This window comes from Mirounga angustirostris, unplaced genomic scaffold (assembly GCF_029215605.1).
Source record: "Mirounga angustirostris isolate CCGP_5_RB_7025 unplaced genomic scaffold, mMirAng1.0.hap1 SCAF_2, whole genome shotgun sequence".
NCBI lineage: Eukaryota > Metazoa > Chordata > Mammalia > Carnivora > Phocidae > Mirounga > Mirounga angustirostris.
The window spans coordinates 122,104,879-122,132,234 of NW_026991710.1; the positions used below are offsets into that span (position 1 = coordinate 122,104,879).

At 43.3% G+C, this 27,356-nt stretch overlaps 1 protein-coding gene across 11 annotated transcripts in view; it reads right to left on the bottom strand.

The window, feature by feature from the left end:
- ZNF827 (zinc finger protein 827) overlaps window positions 1-27,356 on the bottom strand; it is a 169,996-nt gene that overhangs the window by 54,336 nt on the left and 88,304 nt on the right. For all 11 annotated transcript variants that reach the window (XR_010409581.1, XM_064585129.1, XM_064585125.1 and 8 more), the window contains exons 6-8: window positions 25,395-25,634; window positions 22,955-23,012; window positions 6,480-6,583 (exon numbers count right to left, since the gene is read on the bottom strand). Coding sequence is in view for 10 of the 11 variants with exons in the window: in XM_064585129.1 (XP_064441199.1) it covers window positions 6,480-6,583; window positions 22,955-23,012; window positions 25,395-25,634 (402 nt within the window). In the remaining variant the exon portion in view is untranslated. The remainder of the gene's footprint in view (window positions 1-6,479; window positions 6,584-22,954; window positions 23,013-25,394; window positions 25,635-27,356) is intronic.

Here is a 27,356-nt window from a genome sequence, read left to right on the forward strand (position 1 = left end):
TACTATATTCTTTTTTTTTTTTTTTAAGATTTTATTTATTTATTTGACAGAGAGAGAGAGCACAAGCAGGGGAGTGGCAGGCAGAGGGAGAAGGAGAAGCAGGCTCCCCGCCAAGCAGGGAGTCCAATGCAGGACTCTATCCCAGGACCCCGGGATCATGACCTGAGCTGAAGACAGCTGCTTAACCGACTGAGCCACCCAGGCGTCCCTGTATACTATATTCTTACAATAAAGTCAGCTAGAGAAAAGAAAATCATAAGGAAGAGAAAATACATTTACAGTACTGTACTGTGTTTATCGGGGAAAAAAAAAAAGCTGCATGTAAGTGGACCCATATTAGCTTCCTTTCCCGTGCACAAGGAATTTGTGGAATCAAAAAAGGACCTTAAGCTACAAAACGATACACACCAACAACGCTCAATGTTCTACTCTTTATCCGTGACTTAGTCTGAATTTAAAACGAATCTGCTGTGTTTGAAGAAAGATTAAAGAAAACACTTTGCTATAATCCAGGACAGCTCCGTCTGTCTGTCTGTCTGTCTCTCTCTCTCTGAGCTGGTAAGGGTTAACATAAAGGAAGGTGACCTGCACATCTTCTAAGCCAGCAGTCTGAAAGAGGTCATCCCTAACTGGCCAGGAGTTGGGCTGGCTGACAGTCAGCTGTGGGGCGGGGGGGGAAGGGGGGTGTCGAGGGGTGCAGTCAATGCAAGGCATGCTTCATCTAGATCTCAGCCAAGAGGTCATCCCTAACTGGCCAGGAGTTGGGCTGGCTGACAGTCAGCTGTGGGGCGGGGGGGGGGGGTGTCGAGGGGTGCAGTCAATGCAAGGCATGCTTCATCTAGATCTCAGCCAAGAGGTCATCCCTAACTGGCCAGGAGTTGGGCTGGCTGACAGTCAGCTGTGGGGTGGGGCGGGGGGGTTGTCGAGGGGTGCAGTCAATGCAAGGCATGCTTCATCTAGATCTCAGCCAAGAGGTCATCCCTAACTGGCCAGGAGTTGGGCTGGCTGACAGTCAGCTGTGGGGTGGGGCGGGGGGGTTGTCGAGGGGTGCAGTCAATGCAAGGCATGCTTCATCTAGATCTCAGCCAAGAGGTCATCCCTAACTGGCCAGGAGTTGGGCTGGCTGACAGTCAGCTGTGGGGCGGGGCGGGGGGGTTGTCGAGGGGTGCAGTCAATGCAAGGCATGCTTCATCTAGATCTCAGCCAAGAGGTCATCCCTAACTGGCCAGGAGTTGGGCTGGCTGACAGTCAGCTGTGGGGTGGGGCGGGGGGGTTGTCGAGGGGTGCAGTCAATGCAAGGCATGCTTCATCTAGATCTCAGCCAAGAGGTCATCCCTAACTGGCCAGGAGTTGGGCTGGCTGACAGTCAGCTGTGGGGCGGGGCGGGGGGGTTGTCGAGGGGTGCAGTCAATGCAAGGCATGCTTCATCTAGATCTCAGCCAAGAGGTCATCCCTAACTGGCCAGGAGTTGGGCTGGCTGACAGTCAGCTGTGGGGCGGGGCGGGGGGGTTGTCGAGGGGTGCAGTCAATGCAAGGCATGCTTCATCTAGATCTCAGCCAAGAGGTCATCCCTAACTGGCCAGGAGTTGGGCTGGCTGACAGTCAGCTGTGGGGTGGGGCGGGGGGGTTGTCGAGGGGTGCAGTCAATGCAAGGCATGCTTCATCTAGATCTCAGCCAAGTATATGAGATGATACCCCTTGTATTAGATTGATGGGCAGAACAGAGGGAGGAAAATAAATCAAGAATTGGCCTGGTGACAAGGCCGGCGGCTCCGAACCAGTCTTTTTAACTTAACAGCAGATCCTGATGGGCAGAGCATGTTCTGGAAGGGACTTGACTTCCCCCAAGTTCTTTACGTCTTGTGTCCGTGTTCTAAACCACAAGGACGACCTTTTTCAGGGGCTCTGGCAAATAATGAGGGTGGGGGTGGACAAATGTAATTGTTGGTACGTTTTGCATTGTCTAGCTCTGAGCTCCCTCTGAAATATCAAACAGAAGCATGTGTACCGGGGCGCCTGGGTGGCTCAGTTGGTTGAGCGACTGCCTTCGGCTCAGGTCATGATCCTGGAGTCCCTGGATCGAGTCCCGCATCGGGCTCCCTGCTCAGCGGGGAGTCTGCTTCTCCCTCTGACCCTTCCCCCTCTCATGCTCTCTCTCTCTCTCAAATAAATAAATAAAATCTTTAAAAAAAAAAAAAAAAAAAAGAAGCATGGGTACCTCCAAACTGTGAGAGAGAATTCCACAGAGACCCACATTTCCCTTCGTACCCGCTCTGGTTGTGTTTTTGTTTTCTGGCTTAACACAGAGAAAACATACTGTGCCTTCAAAATCATCATCAAACAGGATGGAAGCTCCACATTCTCTGAAGTTTCTCCCCTCGAGAGTCTCTGCTTCCAGAAGGATGCCGGGCCAATAGGGAGTGGCTGCACGTGGGACGGTCCCACATCCACTCTGCATACAGAGGAGCCCGCGGTGCCCTGAGAAACACCTGACCCCACACTTTTCCTCTATGAATGTAAATCTTCTACAAAGTGAGACCACTACAAATTAGACAAAGTAGCTTAGATTCTACATGGCCGGTAATTTCTATCTCCCCCACAATGGGAAAGCACTTTTATTTCTTTGGGGAAATCACCATCAGCACCACCACCACCCAGGGTACACTCCATCATCTATTCATGGCTTCCAGGATATTTGGTCCCCCCATCCCTCCAGCAGAAGGGGACAGCAGGCTTGAACTCATCATTTTATTAAGAATTCCTGGTGTTACCTCTGTCTAAGACAGTCAGAGCAAGTAAAAATGTTAGGTCTTGGCACGTGAACATTCTTTGGTTCTCAGGAAAGTCAGTCTAGAAATAGTGGCAGCAACGAAGGCCAGGACACCGTGAAGCTCTGTGTTTATTCTGTTTCTCTGGGATGGTGGCAGCTGTGTGCCTCAGATACCATCTGCCGAAGGCAAATGCCTAGTTAACTGTGCTATTCTCGATTTCTTCACAGTCCACAGTCCCTACCCACCTCTCCCCACTTTGCTATCCCCCATATTGCTTGCTTCCTTCTCCACAGGCCTGAGACACATTCACAATGTGTGGGTTGGATCCCTTTGGTCTGGAGCTGTTTGGGTGCCCTCCTATGGTGCACCTCTCTGCCCCACGGTCCGACTCCACAGGTGTTTAGAAGAGTGTTTCATCCCATTGAGAGAAGGTATATAAACACATGCCAATATATACTGCTCAATTAATGCTATGGGTCTTCAGCATTTGCAAGGGACTTCTTAGATTGGAACCAGGCTTGTTAAACCTCATTAATTAGGGTCTCTCCTAGTTGGGAATCTGAGACAATTCTTTGGGCTGATATTTATCTTTGCATTATCTCTCGAAAGAAGAAGTTTGCTAAGTGAATAAAGAACAGAAATATTTTAATGGTAATGTTCAAACTACTGAAGAGAAGATTTCTAAGGACTCTGAGGCTTTTATTTACACATTAACCACACATTATTTTCTGCCTAGTCACTACCTGTCTCCTCCCTGGCTTCCCCGTTTCTGCACAAACACTATTCCTCCCTAATTCAACCTGCTTCTCGCAAAGCTCACCAGTCTCCCAAACCAGTGAACTAGCCCTTTGTCTGCCTCTCCTACCCACCTCTTCCTTTTCTCTTTAACCCAGGCCCTTATTAATAACGCCGCCTCAGCATGAGAACATCCCCATTGGACTCTTCTTGCTTGCCACATCTCCAATGATTTAGCAATCTGCTGCCCACCAAGTCTTCTGAAATTTTTCTGTAAGATTCCTTGACTCTTATGCCTTTGAACCTTAAGATCCTCAACTGTAGCTTTAATTTCTTTGCTTCCAGCACAGCATTTAGCAGAGTACTGGAATACCTGTAGGTCCACAGTCTCTATCTGAGACCCCTGGGCTCTGGGATGTGTTTGGGGATTCATACTTTTTCTTATTTCAGAATGCTAATATGGTGCCTAAGACATATTTTACATAACACTCTAGTGGGCCTTCATAATCAAACATGTTGATATTTCTGTAACGAAATGGATGAATTTCACTTGGCGGTACATATGGGCTATAAATAGCCTCCCATTAAGTTTTGCCACCAAGTAACTTATTTAAAAAATTGTGGTTGGAAGAGCTTTTCGGATTTCAGAGTTGTGGGTAAGGGACTGGGGAGCCGCAGTAGGAATACAAGGGCCATCTATTGCTATCCAGACTTGAAAGAGATGTTTTCTTGTAAAGTCTCCGTATTGCAGTCTTTTGTTAATTCAGATTGGTCTTCTCCACAATTCATCCAAATTATTGAGGCTTTCCTTACAAAACATGTGTTCAGATTATGAGAACTTTGTGATTACAAAGTTGTCCTTGTCATTTTTAATTTTTCTAATTTTGATTCCATTTCTAAAGCATTTTCACTTTTTTTTTTTTTAAAGATTTTATTTATTTAACAGAAAGAGACACAGCGAGAGCAGGAACACAAGCAGGGGGAGTGGGAGAGGGAGAAGCAGGCTTCCTGCCGAGCAGGGAACCCAATGCGGGGCTCGAACTCAAGACCCTGAGCTCATGACCTGAGCCAAAGGCAGACGCCTAACGACTGAGCCACTCAGGCGCCCCTCACCTTGTTTATTTAAAAAAAAAAAAAGTCCCTTTTTAGTTGTCTATTTTAGCAAAATGTAAATATAGTCATTTTGCTTGTCCTCTGCCTAAAGGCTTTTGGAGTATAGAATGATTATCTCTCAGAATGGTAGATTTACATTTTAAAAATCCCAGTTATGCTGACTTCCCACCCAAAATAAAAGTTAACTTTTTAAGTGTGAGTTTATCTAATTTGTAATGCATCTGTCAGGCAAACCACAGAAACCCCCTCTATACGCAGTTAAACATACACTGATATCACTCTTTGAGGTCAGGTTGTAACTTGACCAATAAACCCTTCTTAAGATATAGCCAAGCCAAACATTAAGCCAGCAATGCAGGGTTTGTATATACACCATGCGACGCTGGCTGTATGGGTCACAGCACTCTGACAGGCAGTTCCCAGGCAGTTATTTTGACATTAGAAAGTCACAATCCATCAACTTAAGAGCAGGGTGATAATTTTGGGACCAGGGAGATGGCTATTCAAAATGACACTGTGGGAAGTAAACAGTAGTTCAAATAGTGCCTGTTTGAGAATGAAGATATTGACCAAGCAAAATTTCTTTCCACCTCTAGAACCAGATATTATGTAATGTGTTTTTGTGTAAGCATGTTATTTATGGTGATTGAATAGAAACGTCCTGCAAAGCTAAAAAGCGTGTAGGTATCCGGACTCTTTGGGGATGAGAAGAAATGGATCTGTCATCACAAGACTGAAGGGTGACAAAGAGCTGCCTTTCCGCCCACTGTTTGTCACAAACCACTTCCAGTGACCTGTGATACCCCCAAGCCAATATATCATAAAATGCTACTTGGCTTTTTCCGAATTGCAAAATACTCAGATCTCCCAGCCATCTGTGACACCAGGCTCCTTGGGTGTGTGGAGGACACTTGGACTTTATTATTGCAGGGGTTCCTGGCCAAGAGCCCTACTACAAGCTTCTCCTGAACCCTCGTAGCCCTGGTCTCCCACACTCTCCTAGACAAGTGAATGGGCGGAGAGGCCACGGAGAGCTTCTGAAATTCTCTCAATGGCTGGAACTAAGATTACAACAGCAGGAAGCTTCCTGGCTGCTATACTGGTATTGGGGTGGGGGTGGGACGCCGGTGAGGAGTATGGGATACAGTGCAGTGGTTCTCAAATGTTCTCATCTCCTAAGAACTCTGAGAACACACACACAGCCCTGAGGGTTGCCCATGCTGTTGATAAGGGGACAGCAAACACATCGTGCCCTCTACTCTGGAAAGGAGAAATGAAAAAGGAAGAGTGGATAATAAATTAATTATGTACTGATGCTGAGATTGCAAAAAGGAGCATTAGATGGATATATGCAGATACTCTTATTAAGAAGAGAGGCGGAATCTGGGTGGCAAGATTATCTTAACGAGTTGTGCTGCTTCCATGGAAACCAAAGTGGTCTTTGTGGCCACCCACACCCCACCAGGGTCGCAACCTTCCCTGCGGGCGATTAGTTCTCGCCACTGCCCTCCTATATCCTCCTGGCTGCCTGCCTGAAACACTAACAACGTGTAAAGCAAATTATATTCAAGTTATACTTTGCTATTTCAAAGAAAAGGAAATTTGGTATATGAATGAAACATCAGCACGTAAAGAACAATAAGCTCCTAAAGCAAAAAATGAAGCACTTTATTACTGACCACACTTCATTTTAATAAACTTTTGTGGCTGTTTAAATTGAGTTTCTCGTCTTTTTTAAAAGCCTAGCTTCATATGAAAAACGTCCACATCTAAGCTGAAAGTATCTGAACATTTGCACATTTCAGAAAAGTCATTTTAAGCAACCAACAGTAGCAGCAAAGTCAAATAATGTTTCCATACCTGGCGTTGATATTCTTCCATGAAGCACAGATTCACTGGGTAGCAGGTCTTTTGAATTAGAGGTGAATGGTGATTGTCTAAATGTATCTTCTGAAAAGAAAGGGCTGGGGTGGGGGGAAGGGGGTAAAGTTTAGTAAATTAAAGTTATTTACATTACCCAGAGCATCTGGCCCCAAATATACACACACACACACACACACACACAAACACACACACATACGGAATAAGGTTTTTTGGTTTTTTTTTTTTAAATGGTGTTTAGAGAATATAAGAAGATTGTGGCTTAAAATGGAGAAAGAGAAAATCTATGACATCAGACGAGTGCCATCTGTATATTCTGCCGGTTGGTTTTATATTTAAGGTGACTATATGAAACATCATCTTTGAAACATTGTTAAACCCACAGTCAGGACAGCTGAGCAGTAAATTTTACTCTTGTACTCTGTGTCCTGCCAGGGTTGCGCCCAAATGAAGACCAACTGCCCGACTCAGAATCAGAAAGGCCTATTTGAGGTTCTTCCCAGAGCGGCGAGAGATCTGCCCTGGCTCACCCACATTCTGTCACCTGAGCCCTCAGGACCAACAGCACACATCAGAAGCACAGCACGCAGGCCAGAGTCAAGGGGCCATTGCACTGAAGGACACAACTCACTGGTCCCCATGGAAACTGAGACCACATCCTAGAAATGTCTTGGTTTGGAAGGAGTTAAGCCAGCTAACTGGGGAGCCCTTTATTTCCCATGAAACTGAGTGATTCTAAGTTCCTTGAGTGACTCAGCTAGAACTAGAATCAGGGATGTCAGACACCCAGCCAGGGTTTTGCTCTGTTACGACCACTGCAACTCCGAACACAAAGGCTCTGGATGTTTTAAAACAGAGGATTTTAACCCAATGGCAGCATCCACCGTCCATGCCTCCAAAGTAAACTCTAAGTAAGTATTGTGATCACATGTGAGAATACCGCAGTTGTCAGTAAAGTCGGACCTGGAGAACAGAAAGCCCAATTTATTTACAAAGTAGGAAATTTAATGGAGGGAACCAGGTACACAGGTGGCGGAAGGTCCATAGGGGGCAGTAACGCAGCCCAGAGCCACGAAGATCAGGAGACAGAAAAGGAGTAGTCTTCCTTAAGCCCCACCCCCATCTCCCACCAGGGCCTCTTGATTGGCCCAACCTTCCCTGAAGCCAGGGAGAGGCAGCCTGCAGGGATGGGGTCCCCTGCAAAACTGCCGATCAGGGGAAGGAAAAGATCCAGAGGCATACAAGCCGAGGACCACCACGACTAGTGTTGCTTTTCTAAACATGCCTCAAGGTTACGGTTACTGCCATTAAATCTTAAAAGGAAATATTAAGATAAAAATGGGAGATATATATTTATAAAAAAGTAAAGCACAATTAATATGATTTTATATGACTGTTACGCTAGATTTAATGCAACTTTGTGTGGCATGCTTTTTAGTTATATCTTAAACATAAAACCATCTAAATAGGCTTAGAGAGTGAACCGGTTATAGGCTAGTAGGTGATGGGAAATGGGGAAACATTGTTTTATGCCACACAGCTCATCACCTGAAGTGATACAGAATAGTCGAAAGGACAAGGCAATGCAGTATGGTGGCTAATGGCATGTGCTCATAGGTGGGCAGCTCTGAGTTCAAATTCCAGCTCTACCACCTTTGGCTGTGTGACCTGACACATATGACTTAGCTTCTCTGAGCCTCCGTTTCTTGTCTATAAAGTGGGATGATCTCAGCATCCACAGCTCATAGAGAAGCTGTCAGCAATGAGTAAGATGGTCCATAGAATATGCTTTCCTAGTGCCTGGCAAACATGAAGTATTCAATAAATGTGAGCTATTTTTTATTTGTACCTCGGTCTAACTCAAAAAGCAGCATAAATGAACCAACTTTTCCTTACGAGTTGACCGAAAGTGTAAAATTTTCTCGTATAAAATGAATGAAGAAAAAGTCACTCTGATTTTGAAGAGTCGCTGACTTCTGGGTGATGAGGTTAATTTCCAACTCTTCCAGTAAGAAAACTGTTTACGATCAAAGGACTTTTAAGGACATAGAGACCGTGGAGAATTGCGGGTCAAATCCAGAGGGTAAGGTTTCTTGATCCCCACCTCATTAGCTCTGGAGCTTCCAGACAAGGGGGTGGAGCTATCCTTGTGTCTGAGCGGATGGTTCACAAGGGAAACACCAAGAGCTGATCCCTGGGCACGGGGTAAAGGTCAGGCAATGGGCCTGCATGTTACTGGGACCCTGGCTATAGAAAGCACTGGAAATCTGGGAGTTCAGGGAAGCCCAAGAACTACAGAAGCCAAAGCTGAGCTGAGACCTGAAAGGGGGTAGGGTGGTCAGGTTCCAAGAGGCTGGGGACGTGTCCCCTGCACAGCCTGAGCACACAACCAGTCTGCGGGGCTGGCAGAAGGCACACTGAGGAGGGACATGAGGCCAAAGCCTCGGGCAGGCACACTGCGTGCAGGGATCATGACTTTGTCCCACCAGCAGCGGGAAGCATAAGATTCCAGCTCCAGGAAGCTCTGCTGGGGGTGGGGGGCCTTGCAGAAGACAAGTCAGGTGGCCAGAGTAGCAGTCCATGTGGGCCATTGTGATGCCGGTGGCCAATGCTTCAAACCAGCAGTGACACATGCGGATTAGATAACAGTTTAAGAGCAGGTAAAGACCACAGGTACATTTAAAACCAACCCTCAGGTTTCCAGGTGAACCAGGCCGAGGCTGCCATGTTACATGCTGGGAAGAGCCTCCTAGGTTTTGCTAAAAAGTGGAAGTGGGCTAGCTCCGCATCCTCACGTGTTCTCTGCAACAGCAGAGATTTCCACTGATGGGAGGAGAGTAGCCCTATTATCACCAAGCCACTCAGAAGAAATTGAGTTGAAAGGGAGACAATCACGGAGGGCAACAACACTCCAAATAATTTTCTACCCCGGATGCAGCTTTATCCTGTGTAAAAAAGGTTTCTTCTGAGGGAGAGGAAGTCACGCTGAATACTAAAAAGGCACAAAAGGACGAGCAATGTTACGGGGCAAAGAATCAATGAAGACACTTTCATTAAGTCAAGTCTTATCTAGAAAGAGACGGATTGGGGAGGAGCAAGATGGCGGAGGAGTAGGAGGCTTGGATTTCGTCTGGTCCCAGGAATTCAGCTGGATAGGGATCAAACCATTCTGAACACCTATGAACTCAACAGGAGATCGTAGAAAAAGACAATATTAGGTTAACAGAGAGCAGGAATCTCAGGTCACATGCGCGGCTGCAATGCTCTGCATTCGTAAGCGTTCATTCTGGGGGAGTGCAGTGGTTTGGCACACGGTTTGGCAACACAAAGATCTGAGTCTGAATTCCATACTGGCCATTTAATAGTTAAATGCTTTCTGGTCAGGTCAACAACCTCTCTAGCCTCAGTTTCATCACTGGAAAAAAGGTTTAAAAATGCCTTCTTTCTAAGGGTGCTGCAAGGGTTAAGTAAGGTACTTCAAGGTCAAGTCCTTAGTACATAGTACATGCTCAATACGGAGCAACTGGCGCATATATTGCTACTAAGTATCTGGCACTGTTCTAAAGTACCTTGTGTACTTTAACGTCATTTAATCCTCACAAGGGCCCTACTATCATTATTATTACCCCTATTTTAGGGATGAAGAAATGCAGGCACAAAGAACTGAAGTGATTGCCCATGCCTATGAGCTGAGCCCAGATTTGAATACGGGCAGGTTGGCATCGCAGTCTGCACTCTTACCCACTAAGCTACACTGCTTCTCTTGTGATCCCTTAACATCCAGGCAGCTCACTGACAGTACAGACCGCAGATCCTCCTTGCAATGAATATAGCAAAAGGAAGAGACAGAGGAAGGAGGGCTGAAGGGGGTATAGGAGCAGCCATTTCAGGATGCGGGATCCCAGGTAACTAAAGGAGAACTTTTTCAACGGAGAAATAGAGCAAGTGAAAATGATTTAGTCTTTACTTCCCTGTAGAAGATATGCCCCAATTTTCTAAAACTTCTGCAACCCTGGGGTCAATTTGCCATCCTAAACATTCCCCACTGCCCACACGCACTGCTTTTGAGGGCAAGCTCATCTCTGTTATTAAGCCTAAATGAAGAGATCAGAGTAACGAGAAGCCTCTATTTCAGCACAGGTACGAAGCTCCTGGTGGCACTACGGCTACACAGACATCTGTATATTAATCTTGCAGCTACCTAGATTGGCATCTATGTTTCAGGAAGAGGAGGAGAAAAAACCAAACTTGGAGCACGTCCTACATAGCATGTGCTTGTTTAATGAGATTAGATCTCCAGTGACGTTGGTCATCTTCAACTCTGCTGATGTTCTGAGGACAGAAGACACTGCACTTGCGATGTAATTTTCAGGATGCCGAGATGGTATTCCTTAAGCTCCTTGTCTTCTCCCGTGCCTCATGCGTTTGTAAAGTGCAGAAGCCCACCCGCTCTCAGCAGAGGCCCAGGTCTGCCGTGGACAACGCCAGCACTGCGTTCACGCTGCAGGGATGGCCAGTGGTGGGAGAAGGGGGCAGAGATGGGGAGCTCCAGGATGTGCCCGGCACAGAACAAACCGAGTCTGCATCTCCCCAGGGAGGAGAACAAGAAATGAAACACAGACTTTCTGATATGCTCGACTCCAAAGCACACTGGTATTGTCCTTCAACTAGTCACTTAGTCGGTCCCCAGTTCTTCCAGAAACGCAGCCAGCTTGTGACTGCTGCATGGCTCTCGCTTCCAGACTCCCCAGCTGCCTGAATTTTAGTCATTTCACTGTGAAAAAGCCTCTCCAACAGAAAGTGAGCTGAAGAAGTGGAAAAAGGGAAAAACTGTCACAAAGTGATTTCTTTCTGGTTAACATTTGTGGTGAAAAGTTGGTAATGGAGGAAGTTGAAACTAACAGCCAATAGGAGAGGGCATCACCTGTCCTCATCTAACAAAATCCCCACCTGCCACAGCATATCCCCTTGGGCCCCAGACAGAGACAGGCTACCTGGAAGACTTCGTTAATGCATATAGATGTTCAGAAGCAGCATCTGGAAGCTGCCCGTATAGACTCCCCCATTATTCTTCTTGCCTTTTGCTACTTAGAAAAGACAAAACGTTTATCTATTCAAGTTTCTTTTCTGGATAAAAGTGCAATGAACATTGAATGTGTATTTTCATTTTTCTCTTGTAGAAAATCTAAGGGTTAAAAGATGAGGGGGCACCGCCGTCACAGTGGCTGGACAATTCCAGGCATCAGACGGCATGAACCATAGGGTCAACAGCATGGGGCTGCAAGAAGGAAAGATTTACAATAAATAATAAAACAGTTCGTAAAAGATTATGGCTGTAAATAGTGATACATTTTGCTAAGTGCCGACTGTGGCACAAATATTTCCACCTTTAACATCTGAGTGCCAATGGGGAACCGTGTTTCATGCAGAACAGAAGCCCATCTACTTAGAAACCACCCCTCCCTGTGCACCAGCATTGAAACCAACGCGTTACAGGAATTCTCGTGTCGATGACACTAGCAAAATAAAACAAGAAGGAAAAGGAAAAGAAGGTGGATACAGTATATAAGAAAAAGTTGGAAAAGTATTTTTTTAAGATTTTATTTATTTTTTTGAGAGAGAGAGCACGAATGGGGGGGACAGATGGAGAGGGAGAAGCAGACTCCCCGCTGAGCAGGGAGCCGGATGCGGGGCTCGATCCCAGGACCCTGAGATCATGACCTGAGCCGAAGGCAGACGCTTAACCAACTGAGCCACCCAGGTGCCACAGGAAAAAGTACTTTAAATAATGACACAACTATTTCAAAGGAGCAATGGAGAAGAAATATATTTTTTCCCTTCTAAAAGACAATAATAACTCTTAGAGCTGAACTTGGGGATGGCCAACAGAAAAGAAAGATTCAACAAGGGAATGAGACTTTGCTCTGTAGTGAGTTTTTACTCAGAACCCATAAGGATCTATATACTTCAGGGTAGAATGAAATTCTATTAATTTAAGAGTTTCAGACAAACCACGCTGATTGATATTCTGATTTCATTTGCACATTTACAAATTTTTCTTTAGTGAATAAAAAAAGATGGTGTGTTTTCAAGTAAAAGTACTTGATTATCTATTCGGCTATGTATCATACAACTTAACAGGGCCTCAAGATTTTTTCCAGGAGCTGTGTAATATAAGGCCAAAAGCATCTGGGTTAATTTTTGTTTTGTTTTGTTTTATTTTAAGGAAATCTTAAGAATAAGTGATCCAACTCAGATATTTCTGAGAAGTTATATATTGTGAAAGAAGAGCCAGAAGTCCCATTCTGGAGTGGAAAATTCTGTGGGGGTCAACGTCTTCTCTCTCTCTAGCTGCTACCCACTCCCCAGTAGACCCCAGTCCCTGGGTCACCTCACCAGATGGCCCTCTTTACAGGGTTTGCTTCAATCTCCACTAAGCCCCAGCTATTAATTCAAGTCAGTAAAATACGAGTCTTCTGTATTGATATATCCTGTTATTTTTAAAGGACTGAAATTCCACATATTAATCTAAAACCATTGTACTGGTCTTTTTAAAATTCCTACTTTTTATAGGAATTTTATAGTATATTTCCTACTTTATAGGAATTTTAAAATTCCTATAAATCCTACTCTCGCTCAAGGACTTTCTGCCTGTGTGGAATATGAATGTGACAGATTGAAATGGATACAGGTAACTTCCTGGAAGTTACCAGGAATCTCCATGCATAGATAATGACACTAAAGGAAATGACAACAAACTGGAAATGTTTTCTTTGAACAAAACCTAGACCTGATTAACAAAAACAGAAGACCATCCTTGCCGAAGAACGAAAATGTGTTTTTTGTTTGTTTGGTTTTTTTTTTTAAAGCTTTTCCCACATATCAGATACAAAAGATGGGATTATTCTAAGATAAGGAATAGGGGAACTATTTGGATTAGTTATAACTGTCTTCTCAACATTTCCTCAAATACTTTAAGGTCAGAAGAAACTTTCTGAGAAGCTGAAGTAGCTTGTGTGAAAATATGCCCACAACTGAACAAAAAAAATCACCACACTATTTTTGATATTTCATTTTTTATAAAAGGTCAAGTAACATTATTTCATTTTCAACTTAATTTTCATGATTAACACATGAATTTTTAGGAAGTGCTTATTTTTTATCTCAAATATCACTGGCCTTGATTAATTTCTTTGCTAATAATTTAAAATGGAATAATAAATGCTTAATATATTTTTTATATATTTACATATCTGTGTGTTTTGTAACATTTATAAATGATTGTATTTGAAATACATTAAATGCTCAGTTCTACAGATCTCTGTAAAAGAATTTTTAGGACTGGGACGCCTGAGTGGCTCAGTCATTAAGCGTCTGCCTTCAGCTCGGGTCATGATCCCAGGGTCCTGGGATCGAACCCCATGTCGGGCTCCCTGCTCAGTGTGGAGCCTGCTTCTCCCTCTTCCTCTGCCCCTCTCCCCTACTTGTGCTCTCTCTCTCAAATAGATAAATAAAATCTTAAAAAAAAACAATTAAAAAAAAATCTTTTTTAAAAAGCATTTTTTTTTTTTTAAAGAATTTTTAGTACTTTACAAAACCCTGGTTAGGTCATTTTGCTATGGTATAGCAATCACTCTTTGTCAACTTCGACTGTATGTGGTCCTCCCAACTTCCAGCCTGGGCCCTCAATTTCATTTTGGACAGGAGATTAGCTGCTTCTTCTAAAATGGGCCCAGATATTAACATTTTAGGTATAGCAGTCAGTGCCAATTTTCCTATGAACATTCTAGCAGTCTGTTAAAAAGGTAATCATCTATAATGAAAGAAAGCAGTTTTAACTACCCTTCTCTTTGCAACACCACAGAAATAAGGACCCCCTATTCTTGAATGATTTTAATGTATTTTAATACAAGAATTTGAACATGGGCGTGGGGAAGAGCGCTCAAGACTAAAACTGACTGCAAGCCTCTGACCTAAAGACAACTCTAACCATCCACAACAGCAAGTTCCCTGTGCGAGCTTGAAAGGGACACAACAGAGGAGACCACCTACAACCCCAATGGGCAGGCCTAGAAACCCAGTCGTTGATCATGTTGGGTGCACACATTTTCAAAGAAAGAAGGACTGTACTGAATAAAACATGAATTAAGCACTACACATTGGCAGCCAGGACATTTATCTACAAATTGAGGTTGGCACTGCAGACTCAGTGGGTTTCTAAATGGGGCTTGTGGGCAGATGGAGAACCAAGGTCATCCTACTACTCATATGGGCACCAGATTTCCATCTTTAATTTTCAGAGTTGACAAGAAAGCTGTGTCTCCTCCTCCTAGTCCATTGATATGACCGCATACTTGGCTGGTGCCGATCAAACAAAACCTTCTTAGCAATTACAAACACTCAAATGTGTTGTTGATTCTGTACGATGTACAATGGCATTGGGGAAAACATGCTTATTTTTTAGAGATATATATCAAAGAATCTGAGAGTGAATGTTATGATGTCTGGGATGTGATTTAAATATATTTTTTGAAGATTTTATTTATTTATTTGAAAGCGAGAGCAAAAGAACACAAGCAGGGGGACCAGCAGAGGGAAAGGGAGAAGGAGGCTGAGCAGGGAGCCCAATGCGGGACTCGATCCCAGAACCCTGGGATCATGATCTGAGCAGAAGGCAGCCGCATAACCATCTGAGCCACCCAGGGGCCCTGGGATGTGATTTAAATTGGAAGGAAGAAAAGGGTCATGAAGTAAAGCGTGGCAAATGTTTTCTCAGTGGGTGATGGAAACATGGTGGTTTATTTCATTATTCCTTCTACTGTGTTTTGAAATTTTTCATAATAAAAAAAATCAATAACAACAATCAAATGAAAATTCCAACCCAGACAAACCACCAAAGAGAAGAATAAATGGCAGTAAAAGAAAATATACAAAAGAACAAATACAAATGCCTCCCTATGAACAAAATGCTTGGCATCACTAAGAATCAATAAATAAAAAGATTTTAACTATAAAATAGAATTTATAACCTCCCAATTGGTAAAAAAATTTTTTTTTAATGGTAAAGCACAAGATCTCTGAAATATTTTCTCTATCTCCTATTAGCTTCTGGTAGAATTATAGATTCAGCTTTTTCGAAAGTCCATTAGACAAATCATGCAAAAGCCTGAAAACTGTGAATGCTTTTTTTTTTTTTTAAGTCAATTTATCCCCGGTTTGTTTATATTAGCAACAACTTGGGAAAACAAAACAAAACCAAACCCTTGATAGCAAGTAACAGGGGACTGATTAAATACATTATGACACATGCAAACATCAAATGCTATGTAAACGTTAAAAGAATAATACTGAGTTATGTTTATTGATATGGAAAGAAGTTCTTAGTATATCACTAGGTGAAAAGGGAAGCCTGCAAAACTGTATATATAGTAGGATCCAATTTTTATAGGAAAGTATACATATATAAACAGACAAAAATTCAGCCATGAGAACCACCCACCGCCAACTTAGCAGTGGCTGTCTCTAAGTAGCAGGATTGATTATAAATGATTATTTTTTTTCTTCTTTATGTTCTCCTATATTCTCCACCAATAAAAGTTATTCTTAAAACTTAAAAAAAGACTAAGTTTTACAGTGTAGGATCCTTTATTTTTAAAGAGACTTAGTCTTTTAAAGAGTAGCTGAGGGATGATACAATTCCAAAGCAGTGTTAAGACCTAGGTGGGCACAACTGTATGTAAATTAGGATTCCACCAGGATTGGTCAACTTCAGCTGGAGAAAGGCCAAAAGCTATGGAAGGGAGGGGCTGTTGAAAATATTAAAAAACAACAGAGATCTTACGAAGAAATACATATTGGTAATGTTTTGTTTTTTTTTCTTCTTCTTTCAACAGCACAAACACCTTCTATTTAGAGTTCTCTCAGAGGCGGGCCAGTCTGTACAAGCTAACACCAAGTTTTCAAGGAACAATTTCTGCTGCTGCAACTCGAGCATTCATCCACTGTGGGGCCAGGAAGCTTCTCAGGACAAGGAGCACAATGCCAGGCCTTGTGAAGGGCCGCTGTGGCAGGGAGGCCAGACCCGGGGAGCCGGAGCCAACCGCAGGCCACGGAAGTGAACCTGCATGTCCGGATCCACGAAATGTCAGCTTGTGAGGGACCTGGATCTCCCACGGGACTCTGACTTTATGCATAAACAAGGATGATGGGCTTTCGGCTGAGGTGAGCCGGGAACAGATGAACTCAGTCTTCCCTGCAGTGACAGAAGACTCTGTCCTGTGGAAGCTGTAGGTGACGCCGGTGAAATGTGGATGCTCCCTGGCCTGCCGCATCACCCAAGAGGGCTTTTTACCCCTCAACAGAGGTCAACCCTTCTATATCTGATATGCTTCTAGTAACAACCATGGAGACACTCTTGAGAGAAAGTCCCAGATAAGAAGAACAGGATGGAGCTAGCACCTAAACCACATACACCTTTTGGTCATGTCACCCCTACATAACTTGTCAAAGGTGGCTAAGGGAGAAAGCTAGTTGTCTACTTAGAGAGACTGACACATTTATACTTCATCCCTGGCTATTCTGAGTTACACAAACAAGATGGACCACTGTTGCAAGCCGGTAGAAGGAAAGGCAGCAGAGCTCGTGGGAAATGAAGAAAAGGCACAGCCCTCTTTAGATCCTCAAAGGGAGATTTAAACTTGTCTCTTTACAATAACACAATACCAAATGGTTCTGGAGGCATATTGTTTCAACTGTAACAGTTCAAGATGGGCATCACAGATGGAAAGAAAAATGGCAGGGGTGATACTTACAGGACAATGGAGTGCAGGAATAAAAAGTACTGAGAAAGGTCTGGTGAAATAAGAAGGAAAAAAACCCAAGTGGCAGCAATGGACAGAATAATTTCAGGCTATATGTAGGGCAAACAAACAAACAAACAAAAAACCCTACTGTTTTCAAGGATGAGTTTAATTTCTTTGAAAACTGAAAACTCAAAAGGTAAGTTGAAAAGGATGTATTGCCAATGAAAAGACACTCAAGTCAACATTTGTGTCAGAGCAGCTGCAGACAGTGGTGCAGGTTGTGCACTGCACAAAGGTACCACATCTAGGGGGGCCTGCTTAATCACAGATATCAAAGATTTATGTATTTATTGTGACAGTATTCCAGTAGATGGCAGTATCTTGAGGAAAGATGTCTTAAAATTTGCAATGGCACCATATGGCTCTCTGAGAGCCTTGACTTCACCAAAAATAGCACCGAATGTCTTAACTGAAGGGACTCAATGAAATTAGTTGCAATTTCCATTTTTTAGAAATGGAATCTCAATGCATTTAATTTTAAAGTCCTAAAATTTAATGGGTAATGAGAATATGTGGAGAGCTACTCAAAAATCACTAATTTCATGTGCTCTGTTTCTTGTTTCTTAATTGCTTTTGTCTAATCCAATGTTCTTTGTAAGTAATCTTTTACTTTTTAAGGTAATAGAGCATTATTCTCTTTGGCCTTCCAAAAAATGAAAAGAGGAAATTGTACAAATTGATGTTTTTCCAAATGTGTGCAATTTCTATTACTGAATCATAAATATTTAAGGACAAGCATACAAACGATCACACAGGAAAATTCTATATTGGACACTTCCAAGTGCATACGTCTTTTAGTGAGCACTGTAAGTGCCATTACCTAAATCATAACAAAAAGCCCGCATTTCAAGTTCAGAAAATTGGGCAAATTAAATGTTGGCTGGCATGGCATGCTGTGAGTCTACCTTTCTCTGATTTTCCCATTTCTGCTTTTTGTCTTATAATGGGGAAAAGGACAATTCGGGTAAACACTTCCTTACTTTTGGAATAAAGCAAGCCAGGTGTGAGAAGTTTTTCTTAAGGCCTGCAATCTTATATCCCCACGGACACTGAATTATTAATGGGCAAAAGAGAGAACAAATAACCAAGAAAGGGTTCTTGGCAGCCATTGTTTGGCGTTCATGGTGTTACACAACATTGAGCATGTCCAATTCACCTGCCAGGAGCTATCTGATTCTTACTCTAGGGTTCCATTTTCCTATTTCGATCTTATCCAGCATCTGGCAGGGTGATGGTCCATGTCAGAAGATGTAGATCTTCTTTTTATTCCATTAAACTTTGGGATCTGGTTATGATATCATGCCTCATATATTTTCATCAACAAATGATCATATTAGCTGGGTATCTATTCTCTGCAGAAGCTAGGCTTGTGCTAGGAAAGGAAATAAAAAAATCAGGATTTTTATTAGTGTTCAGTGTTCAGTCCTTCTGTTCTCCTGGGTCTGGCTGGACTGTCTCCTCATCTCATTTATCAGGTAGAATGGCATTAAGAACACTCTGTCCACACACCATCTCAAAGGAGATGCAGCCTTCTTTACACTTAGACTGAATTTGCTAGACTCTGAGGTTAAACAGGCAAAAGAACTGCTGTTTTAACATTTACAGTGAAGTTCCAACTAAAGGACTGATTCAGTGGAGGTGCCCCTATGAGGGCACAAACAAGGGTGGAAGGGTTAAGATCAAGGCATTGGTGAGCAGGACCACATAATCCAATCTTTCCAGTTAAGTAGATTGATTTCTCTGCCTGGCTACACGGTGCACTTTGGTAGACTGTTTTTCTCCTTAACTTTTGGGAAGGTGATACTAATCTAAGCAGCTGAGTCTCAGTTCTTGGGGTGAAAGAAAAAGCATTCTCAAACAAGTTCTTAAAATGATGTCCGGGATTTGCTTTAAAATAATTTAGGGGGAGGGAGAACAAAAGGAGGGGACCTCTCAACAAGGGTCATGAGATGATCATTGTTCAGACTGAATGATGGGTACTTTCTCTACTTTTGTATATGTTTGAAATTTTCCACTGAAAGAGTTTTTTTGTTGTTGTTTTTAATTTTTAAATGAGGTAGAGAGTCAATGATCCAGAAACTTGCTAGTTACTCGTTTCAACCTTTAGCCTCACCTAAACCATTTTTTTTTTAAAATTGCTAACAAGGAACACTGTCTAACATCTTTTTCTCTCTCCATATCTGCCCATCTTACAATAGAGATATTAACAAACAGCAGAATTGCCAATGGAAAAAGGATTTGACGAGGAGGAACGTGCAACTATCAGCCTGTATGGGATGGATGGTGAGCTGTACACACATCCTCCAAGCTCTCCTGGGGCCCAGGCATGGAATATCCGCACCCCACGTCTCCTCTTGTTGGTAAACACATACTGGAATGCCGAGCTACAGTGTTTCTTCCTAGGCTGCTACACTTTTCCTTAGTTCTTGGGGTTGGAATGAGAGTCAAGACCAAAAAATGACAAACAACTGTGGAGAAAGTTGTGGGTTTATACAGGACAGGGAGAGAGAATCAGCTGCTTTCTTCCAGGACTGCACATCTCTTCTCTGCTCTCGGCCCCCTGGATATCCAGACTCTAAGGGCAGGAGATCTCACTGAGTGTAGGAGCTCAGACACCCCCTGGCATCTGGAAGAGTTTGACCCCAGGACGGTGCTGCAGCCAGCGTACCAAGGCCCGCTCTTCAGAATTAAACTATCTTTAGTGTACCTAGCAACTCTCAAACATGGCAGATTCTGAACCTGACTGCAAACATGAGCCATCATTCTGGACAGCCAGCTTCTTCTGGAACACCTAGAAGAAGATCCCACTAAGTACCTGAAGATCCAGAGATAAGGAAATTCAGAGGCTTGATGTCAATCTTTTGGAAAGTATCGAAAATCCTACCTTAAAAACGTAAGCCCCCTGAGCTGACCTTGTGCATACAAAATAAGAGTTCCTTCTAAAACAGGAATCAAAAAAGAGAAGCATTTTTTTTTCCTGTCCCTGCTATCAGTTAACTGAGGTTAAAGAGGATTTCTTGGCATGAAGCCGCTTGATTCTATTCCACCTGAAGTAATGAGGTGAGAAGGTAAAAAAGAGATCTGTTTGAGGAGAGGCTAATTGAACAAGTTGCTACTCAAAGGAAGAATAAAAACACACCAAGGATTCTACAGAAGGAGAATAAACCCAGAATTCTGTAACACTGCTTTATAAACACTGTACCACGTTGGGGGCTCACAGCAAGCACCTCTTCTTCTGCTTTGGGCAAAAAATCTGATTTGGATTTCTTCTTACTCATAATCTCCCAGCAAGAGAAGAATTTAAAGATTGCCTCATTTTTGCCAAATGGCTAAAAAAATTTCTCTTCTATCCTATAATTATGTTCTAGCTCCAGCCAAGGCAATTTAGGCTATGAGACGCATTTCACTCGTTTGGGGCTAGTTCAAACCTCCTCTTAGTCTTCTGCAGCACCGTACTGGGGTCAAACTCTTCCACCTGAAAAGCATAAAATAACATGGCTTCGTAGCATACCTTTCTGTTATGTAAGTATTACTACGTGATCTTAAAGATCCAGCAGAAAACCACCACAGGGGGTGCTGTCGGGTCCTGCCCAGAACTCCTTTACTGCATTAGCACGCTCACCATGAGCAAGCAAGCGAGCGAGTGAGCGAGTGGCTGGGGTGCTGGCTGTGAACGGTGAGCAAGAACTGCCTTCACCTTTGGAGCCCCTGCAACTAGAAGGCTCCATATCCCCTGCTGGGGGTGACCCGAAGCTAGTGAATAGCATGGGGGTCCAAAGAGCCGGCCCCTTTGCCTCCAGGCAGGATTTACCTTGTGGTGCAATTCATGCTCCAGAATTCTCTGTGGGATGGAGCTCAAGCTGGAATCCAGCCAAAACTACGACCTTGCTCTACAACTTCCTCTCCCCTCTCCTGCCCCCTTCATTTCCCAGCAGAGTCCTCTGAGAGCACTCCCTCAATAAAGCCCCTTCACAGGAATCCCTGTCTCAGGCTCTGCGTCTAGGGAACCTGACCCGGGACACATCAAGAAACTTATGGAAGCAAATTAAAATTAACATTTATTATTTTAATCTGCTGTCTTTCATGGCCTCCCAATCAGGACAATTTCGTGTGCTCAGACCTATGAACACAAGCATAGATACTAAATAGTCTTAAGATTACATGTGGAAGGTCCACTGGCATCTGTAGTAGGTAACATCGCCAATTTGGGCATCCAACTTAATAGACAAATAACCCACCCAGTCCCCAGACCCATTTCCCAAAACAGTGTGCAGCCCAGATCGCAAGACCCATTTTCCATCTGTGTACTTAATACACAGAGACAAGGCTGGTACCGCTCTTCTGTTATAGCAGGTTTCATTTTCCTAATACTATATGAACTTTGTGTGAGGCCAGCTGGCTCTGTTTTAATTACTGTTTGACATTTGATATCCTAAATTCCAATTCATAAAATTAAAAAGAAAAAAAACCAACTCGGGTTAAGGTTCAGATGAGCACTGTTCACGTGCCTGATGATGCTCTGAGGTCGACTCATACCACCTCAAAAAAGAAAAACATCATTTATCTTTTGTTGCAAGAATGAAAAATACCAAACCAGTCAACTGCTCCCATTAGGAAGAATCGAATCTAAGTTTGCTCGGGAAAGCTTAGGTCCTTGATATAAAGCCTTCTTGGGAGCTCACATCTCGTTCTCCCTGTTTCTATTTCGTCTGGTAAAGCCTGCATCTGGGGCTAACTCAGGGACTGGAGGGTGGTCTGAGGGTGGGGGACAGTCCTTGAAAGCTAGAGCTCCTATCTCCCCCGGGGTGCCTTTTTCACAGCGGTGGGGTATATGCTAGTGGAGTGTGCATACCACAGCTGCGGTCTGGATGGCCTTCCAGGCTGGGGATGAGTGGCCGCACGGGCCGGTCCTCCTCCTTCCATCTGGCAAACGGATGGGCAGCCCACCCTGGCTGACCTCCTCAAGCTGCCTTTGGCAAATGTACAGCATCCTTATCTACAGCTATTAATGACAAAGGTTTTCCTGCAGCCTTTTAAAGCATTTTCTCTCGCTTTAAAGTGTTCTGTCCTCCTAACAGTGCCGTGAGGCAAAAAGTTGGGATATCCTTGATGACCAGTGATCCGTCCACACCTGCGGAGCTACTCAGGAACACAGCTGCAGTAAGAACCTTGGTCTCCTGACTGGGTGAAGCCTTCCTGAGATACGGACCCAGCTCCCCATCCCAGTTGTGCCACCCGTTTAACTCCCAAGTCAAGAAACTTCTGCAAAGAGAATAATAACATGACCTACTTCACAAAACTATTATAAAGGAATAAAAAACAAGAACATCTGGAAAATTCTCCAGCCAAGTAACAGCTATTAAATGTTTGATAAATATTAGTGGTCTTCCCCCTTGGCGCTCTTGCTTTCTGTATTGTTCCCACAAAATGTCTAACACAAACTGGGGGCAAAAGGCATGACTCCTTTGAACCCAGCGGGAGAAAATAGTTTGGGGAACAATGCGCAACATGTGATTGGGGCCTGACTGCCCACACAGGGGGCACTCTAAGGGGACGCCCCCTACCCCCCCCCCCCCACATAAAATGGCCTACCTGGTGGTTGTCCGAATGGTGTTTTCTTTTGTGTGATTGTGCTCTTTGCTCACTTTTTCTGTAAGAAGAAAGAATGAAACATCCCTTTTAGGTTGTTCTTGTTCGATCTGTGTCTCTAAGGCTTAAACAGAAACTCCCTCAACATTTCTTTTTCTCTCTTGTGGTTTTCTTTTGGTTTCCTTCTTATATATTCAAACCCTCCCTGGCTTATTTGTAAAGACAATCATTAAAAGCATATAGACAGCATCCACAAAAACATTTTAGTAAAAACCAAAGGGAAACAATCACTGACAAATTTCAAGTGTGTTGTCTGATTTTAATGAGGCCTTAATAAGTACACATACGCACACACAGATGTGCCCAGAACCTGTTATTTCTACCACATCTTTCCCCGGCTGAAAATTTCTGCTCTCCTCTGATTCAGCATGAAAATTGCGGTTGTTGCAACTGTTCCGCTTCTGACTTTGATGACAACCTTTAAGCATTCTGTATTGTCAGGCCCCTTTGTGAGAGGAGATACAAAAACAGCCGTAAGACCTCTGGGTTCTGCAGTCATCGAGCGCTTATTCTGATAAATGTCACCAGGGACAAAAAAAATATCATTAGACAAGCAGAGGTAAACCCTCCCTTACTCTGTGTTGAGGTCTGTATCTATCAGCTGTCAGAAATTATTTAATTAGCTTTCAAGAACACAAAAGTTGAACTCCGGCCTTCCCAATCCAGTTCAAATGTGAGGATTCTGCCCTGATAACTATTACAGCTCTCAATGGCTTCAGCATGCAGAGGAAACCTGGCCAACTTCACCAGGGTTTCAGATTTCCACGGCAGGGCAAGCAAAAAACTCCTGATTTTAGGGATTTCTGAACAAATTTAAACAGATATCTGGAAAAACGAAAGGCTTCCAACATCGGCCCAGTACTTTGTTAAGTACTAGTCTGAAATGGCTGCATGCGAGTTGGTGTGGCCGGTTGCTTTCTGTCCCCTCGACAATGACAACGAGGCTGAATTTGGATTCAGAGGCAGTATTCTTTCAGAGAGCAGGAAATTGGGGCTACAAGACTTGCCTGAGGTCACCCAGGCAGTAAGTGACCATGCCAGGGTAAGAACTCTCAGACATAAAGTTTGTCACTGACAGTAGACAGCGATAATGTACTGTGAGAGACAGAGACTTTCTGAAAAGAACCACCCTGGCCTCACTTTTGCAAATTTTAACTGCTAAGTAATTTTCAAAGTTATATTGCTTTTAGATATGTTTTCAGCCTGTTTTCTTTTCTTTCTTTCTTTCTTTTTTTTTTTTTTAAAGCATCTTGTAGGATTTGGAGCTTTGGGGAGCTTGCAAAGATCCACGTATCCTGTGAAATTTACGGAATTAACTATTTCCATTACTACAGGGCTTTGCACAAAGAACAATCCTTGTTTGAGTATTAGGAGGCCACCATTTTCAGGAACAACTGATAGTTTCAAGCTCTGGGGTATGTCACCAGGCCAACAAGAAGGTGAACCATCATGATGGTATGCAGATTCTAGCTTCTTTTCCCTGATATTTTTCTTAGCAGGGAAAGCAAGTGAATACTTAAATAATGAGGCATCTCATGGCATTTTGAATATGTTATCCATAACAAAAGAGAGGTTATCATACATTAGTAACAAACTTTACTGATGCATGAACTTCCATATGTAGGCCAATGCTTGAGTACGGACAAGCTGTGTGTATTTCATATGAATCTGAATCTTATATGTGTATGTACCTTCAGTCTCAATCACGTTCAGATAATAACAGCATGTTAAATTTGTTAAGGACAAACACTATGCAGCTTGAAAGAGTTAACAAAGGTAACCAAGAGGACCCTCAACTGTTCTATCAAGACCCTTAGCTGAGCTGGTAATTCCTACACCTGTGAATTCCAAGTATTCAAAGTAGAAACAATTGGTTTACAGAACAATGCTCTGCAAGGGGATAGTTGGCAAGAGTCCTCCCATTTTCATCTTCTCCCTTTCCTTGATTTTTTTTTGGCAAGATACAGTAAAATCTTAATTCAAACCACACTAATTTGGAATTCATGGTAATTCAGTCACTGTTGGAGTAAATTGAAGTTTATCTTTTGAACATTAGAAAAAAAGAAAAAAGGCTGTTAATCAGATCAACAGCCTAAGCAAAAGTAGAGGTGAGATGTTTAGCCTAGTCAACAGGGATCATTCACACAGAATTGAATAGAGTTCTAATTTCAAATCATTCTTAACTATTTATTAAAGAAAGTTTGGCAGGAGTTCCACTTGGCAACATTTTATTAACTGTTAGTTTGAGTGGCAGTATGCATGTTAAAGTAACAAAATTGATTTCTGCCTGAAAAATCCTATAATGCGGGTGTTTTTACTTTGTTAGAGTGGCTTTCCTTCCAATTATTCCCAATTATTGACATTTTTCTGCACAGAAACGTACCTGACAGTTGAAAGAGAAGCTCGGAAGCCATCTTCACAGAGATATCCTGACTGAAGAGGTTTCTCTCTGGGGGCACTCTGCCCTCTGGCATCTTCTGTAAGGGTTCGGTTTTCTCTCGCCCGATTAAAGTGCTATAGCCAACATTCCGGCTGGGTGATACCGAGACATGCGAGTCCTGGATGTCAACCTCCATGGGCTCCTCTTTAATCTTCACCATCTGAGTTTCCTTGTAGCTCTCCGCTGCAAGCAGGTGAACGGGGAGAAACCAGAACACCACGGTTTTAAAATTCTGAACCAAACCCAGTTTCTAATCACAGAGAGAACCACGAGGATCATGTCTGGAAGCAGGTGAGAAGAGTGCCAAAGCACAGGGACACACAGATGGAAAAACTACTAGTTCAGCCCACCTGCTTTCCTGAAGAAGTAGGGAACTGAAGCCCAGACAAAGCAGGTGACTTGCCCAAGGCCACACCCGTGGCAGCAGATCCAGGCCCACCTAGGTCTCTGAATCTAGCACTAGGGGTCCGGTGACCAGGGTCTCCCGGGCACTCCCCCATATGCTCCATGCTCTCTGCTAAGCTGCTTCCAGAACTAACGGAGAACATGGTGAACGTCTGTCCTTGTTTCAGAACTTACTCAATTTCAGCGAATCAAATCAAAGTGAACATTTTAATATGACAATTGTCTCCCTCTATTTTTAAAGCTCTGATCAGTTTTTTTCTCTCTCTCTTCTAGGGCACCTAAATTAATAAAGGGTAAACAGGGTCAATTCAACTGAGACATTTATACCTTGCTGGGAGCTAGTAATCCTCAAGACCACCTAGGAAGTTAATTGCAGCCCAAGGACCAATGCTTAGGAAAACAGCAATCTTACAGGCCGTTGTTGCTTTAGGTGTGACTGTTAGACATTTGATCTTTAGTCTGAAACATACATTCACCTTGCAAAGTCGGACTGTCTTTATGTCCATGCATCTGTAGAGCTAATGACAGAGCATCTTTGAAACAAGGTGGGGCAATCAGCCCGGCCATTAATTTGGGTCACTTTAAAATGAGCACACTTTCAAATCAATAAGCATTTATTAGTAACTATAGTGTACTCAGCATTCTGGAAAAAAAAAAAAAAGAGGACATAGAGAGAATAGTGGGTTGAATGGTGACCCCTCAAAATCTGTCTATGTCCTAACCCCAAGAACGTGTGAATGTCACCTTATTTGGAAAAAGTGTGATCTGCAGATGTGATTCAGTTAAGGATCTCAAGATGAGATCATTCTAGATTACCCAGGTAAGCCCTAAAACCAATGAGAAGTGTCCCTAGAATAGATAGATAAGGACAACAGGGGAAGGGCGCGTGAAAACAGGACTGAATATGTGTTCCACCCTCTGTCCCAAAATTAATACGCTGAAACTTCATACCCAATGTAATAATATTTGAGGTGAGGTGTTTAGTCATGAGGATGGAGCCCTCAGGAATGGATTAGTGCCCCTATAAAAAAGATCCCAGAGAGCTCCCAGACAGCAAATATTTGGGCTCTTTGATTTTGGACTTGCCAGCCTCCAGATCTGTGAGAAATACATTTTTGTCGTTAATAAGCCACCCAGTCAATGGATTCTGTTATAGCAGCCTGACCGGAGCAAGACAAGAAACTGGAGTCATGGTGGCCACAGGCTAAGGATTTCCCAGAGACACCAGAAACTGGGAGAGGTAAAGAAAGGGGCTCCCCTAGAGCCTTCAGATTTCAGACTTCTGGCCTCCAGGTTGTGAGGGAATAAATTTCTGTTGTTTTAGGTTACCAAGTTTGTGGTAATTTGTGATGGATGGATGGATATAGCAATAAGAAGCAGTAGGGAGCAGACTGGACAGATGTGAAAGGGGAACCTCATTGCTGTAAGCTTGGTGGTTAGAGAAAACTACGCGTTCCTTACAAAGCAGTAGACAGGGTGGGAGCCAAGTACATGTGTAGT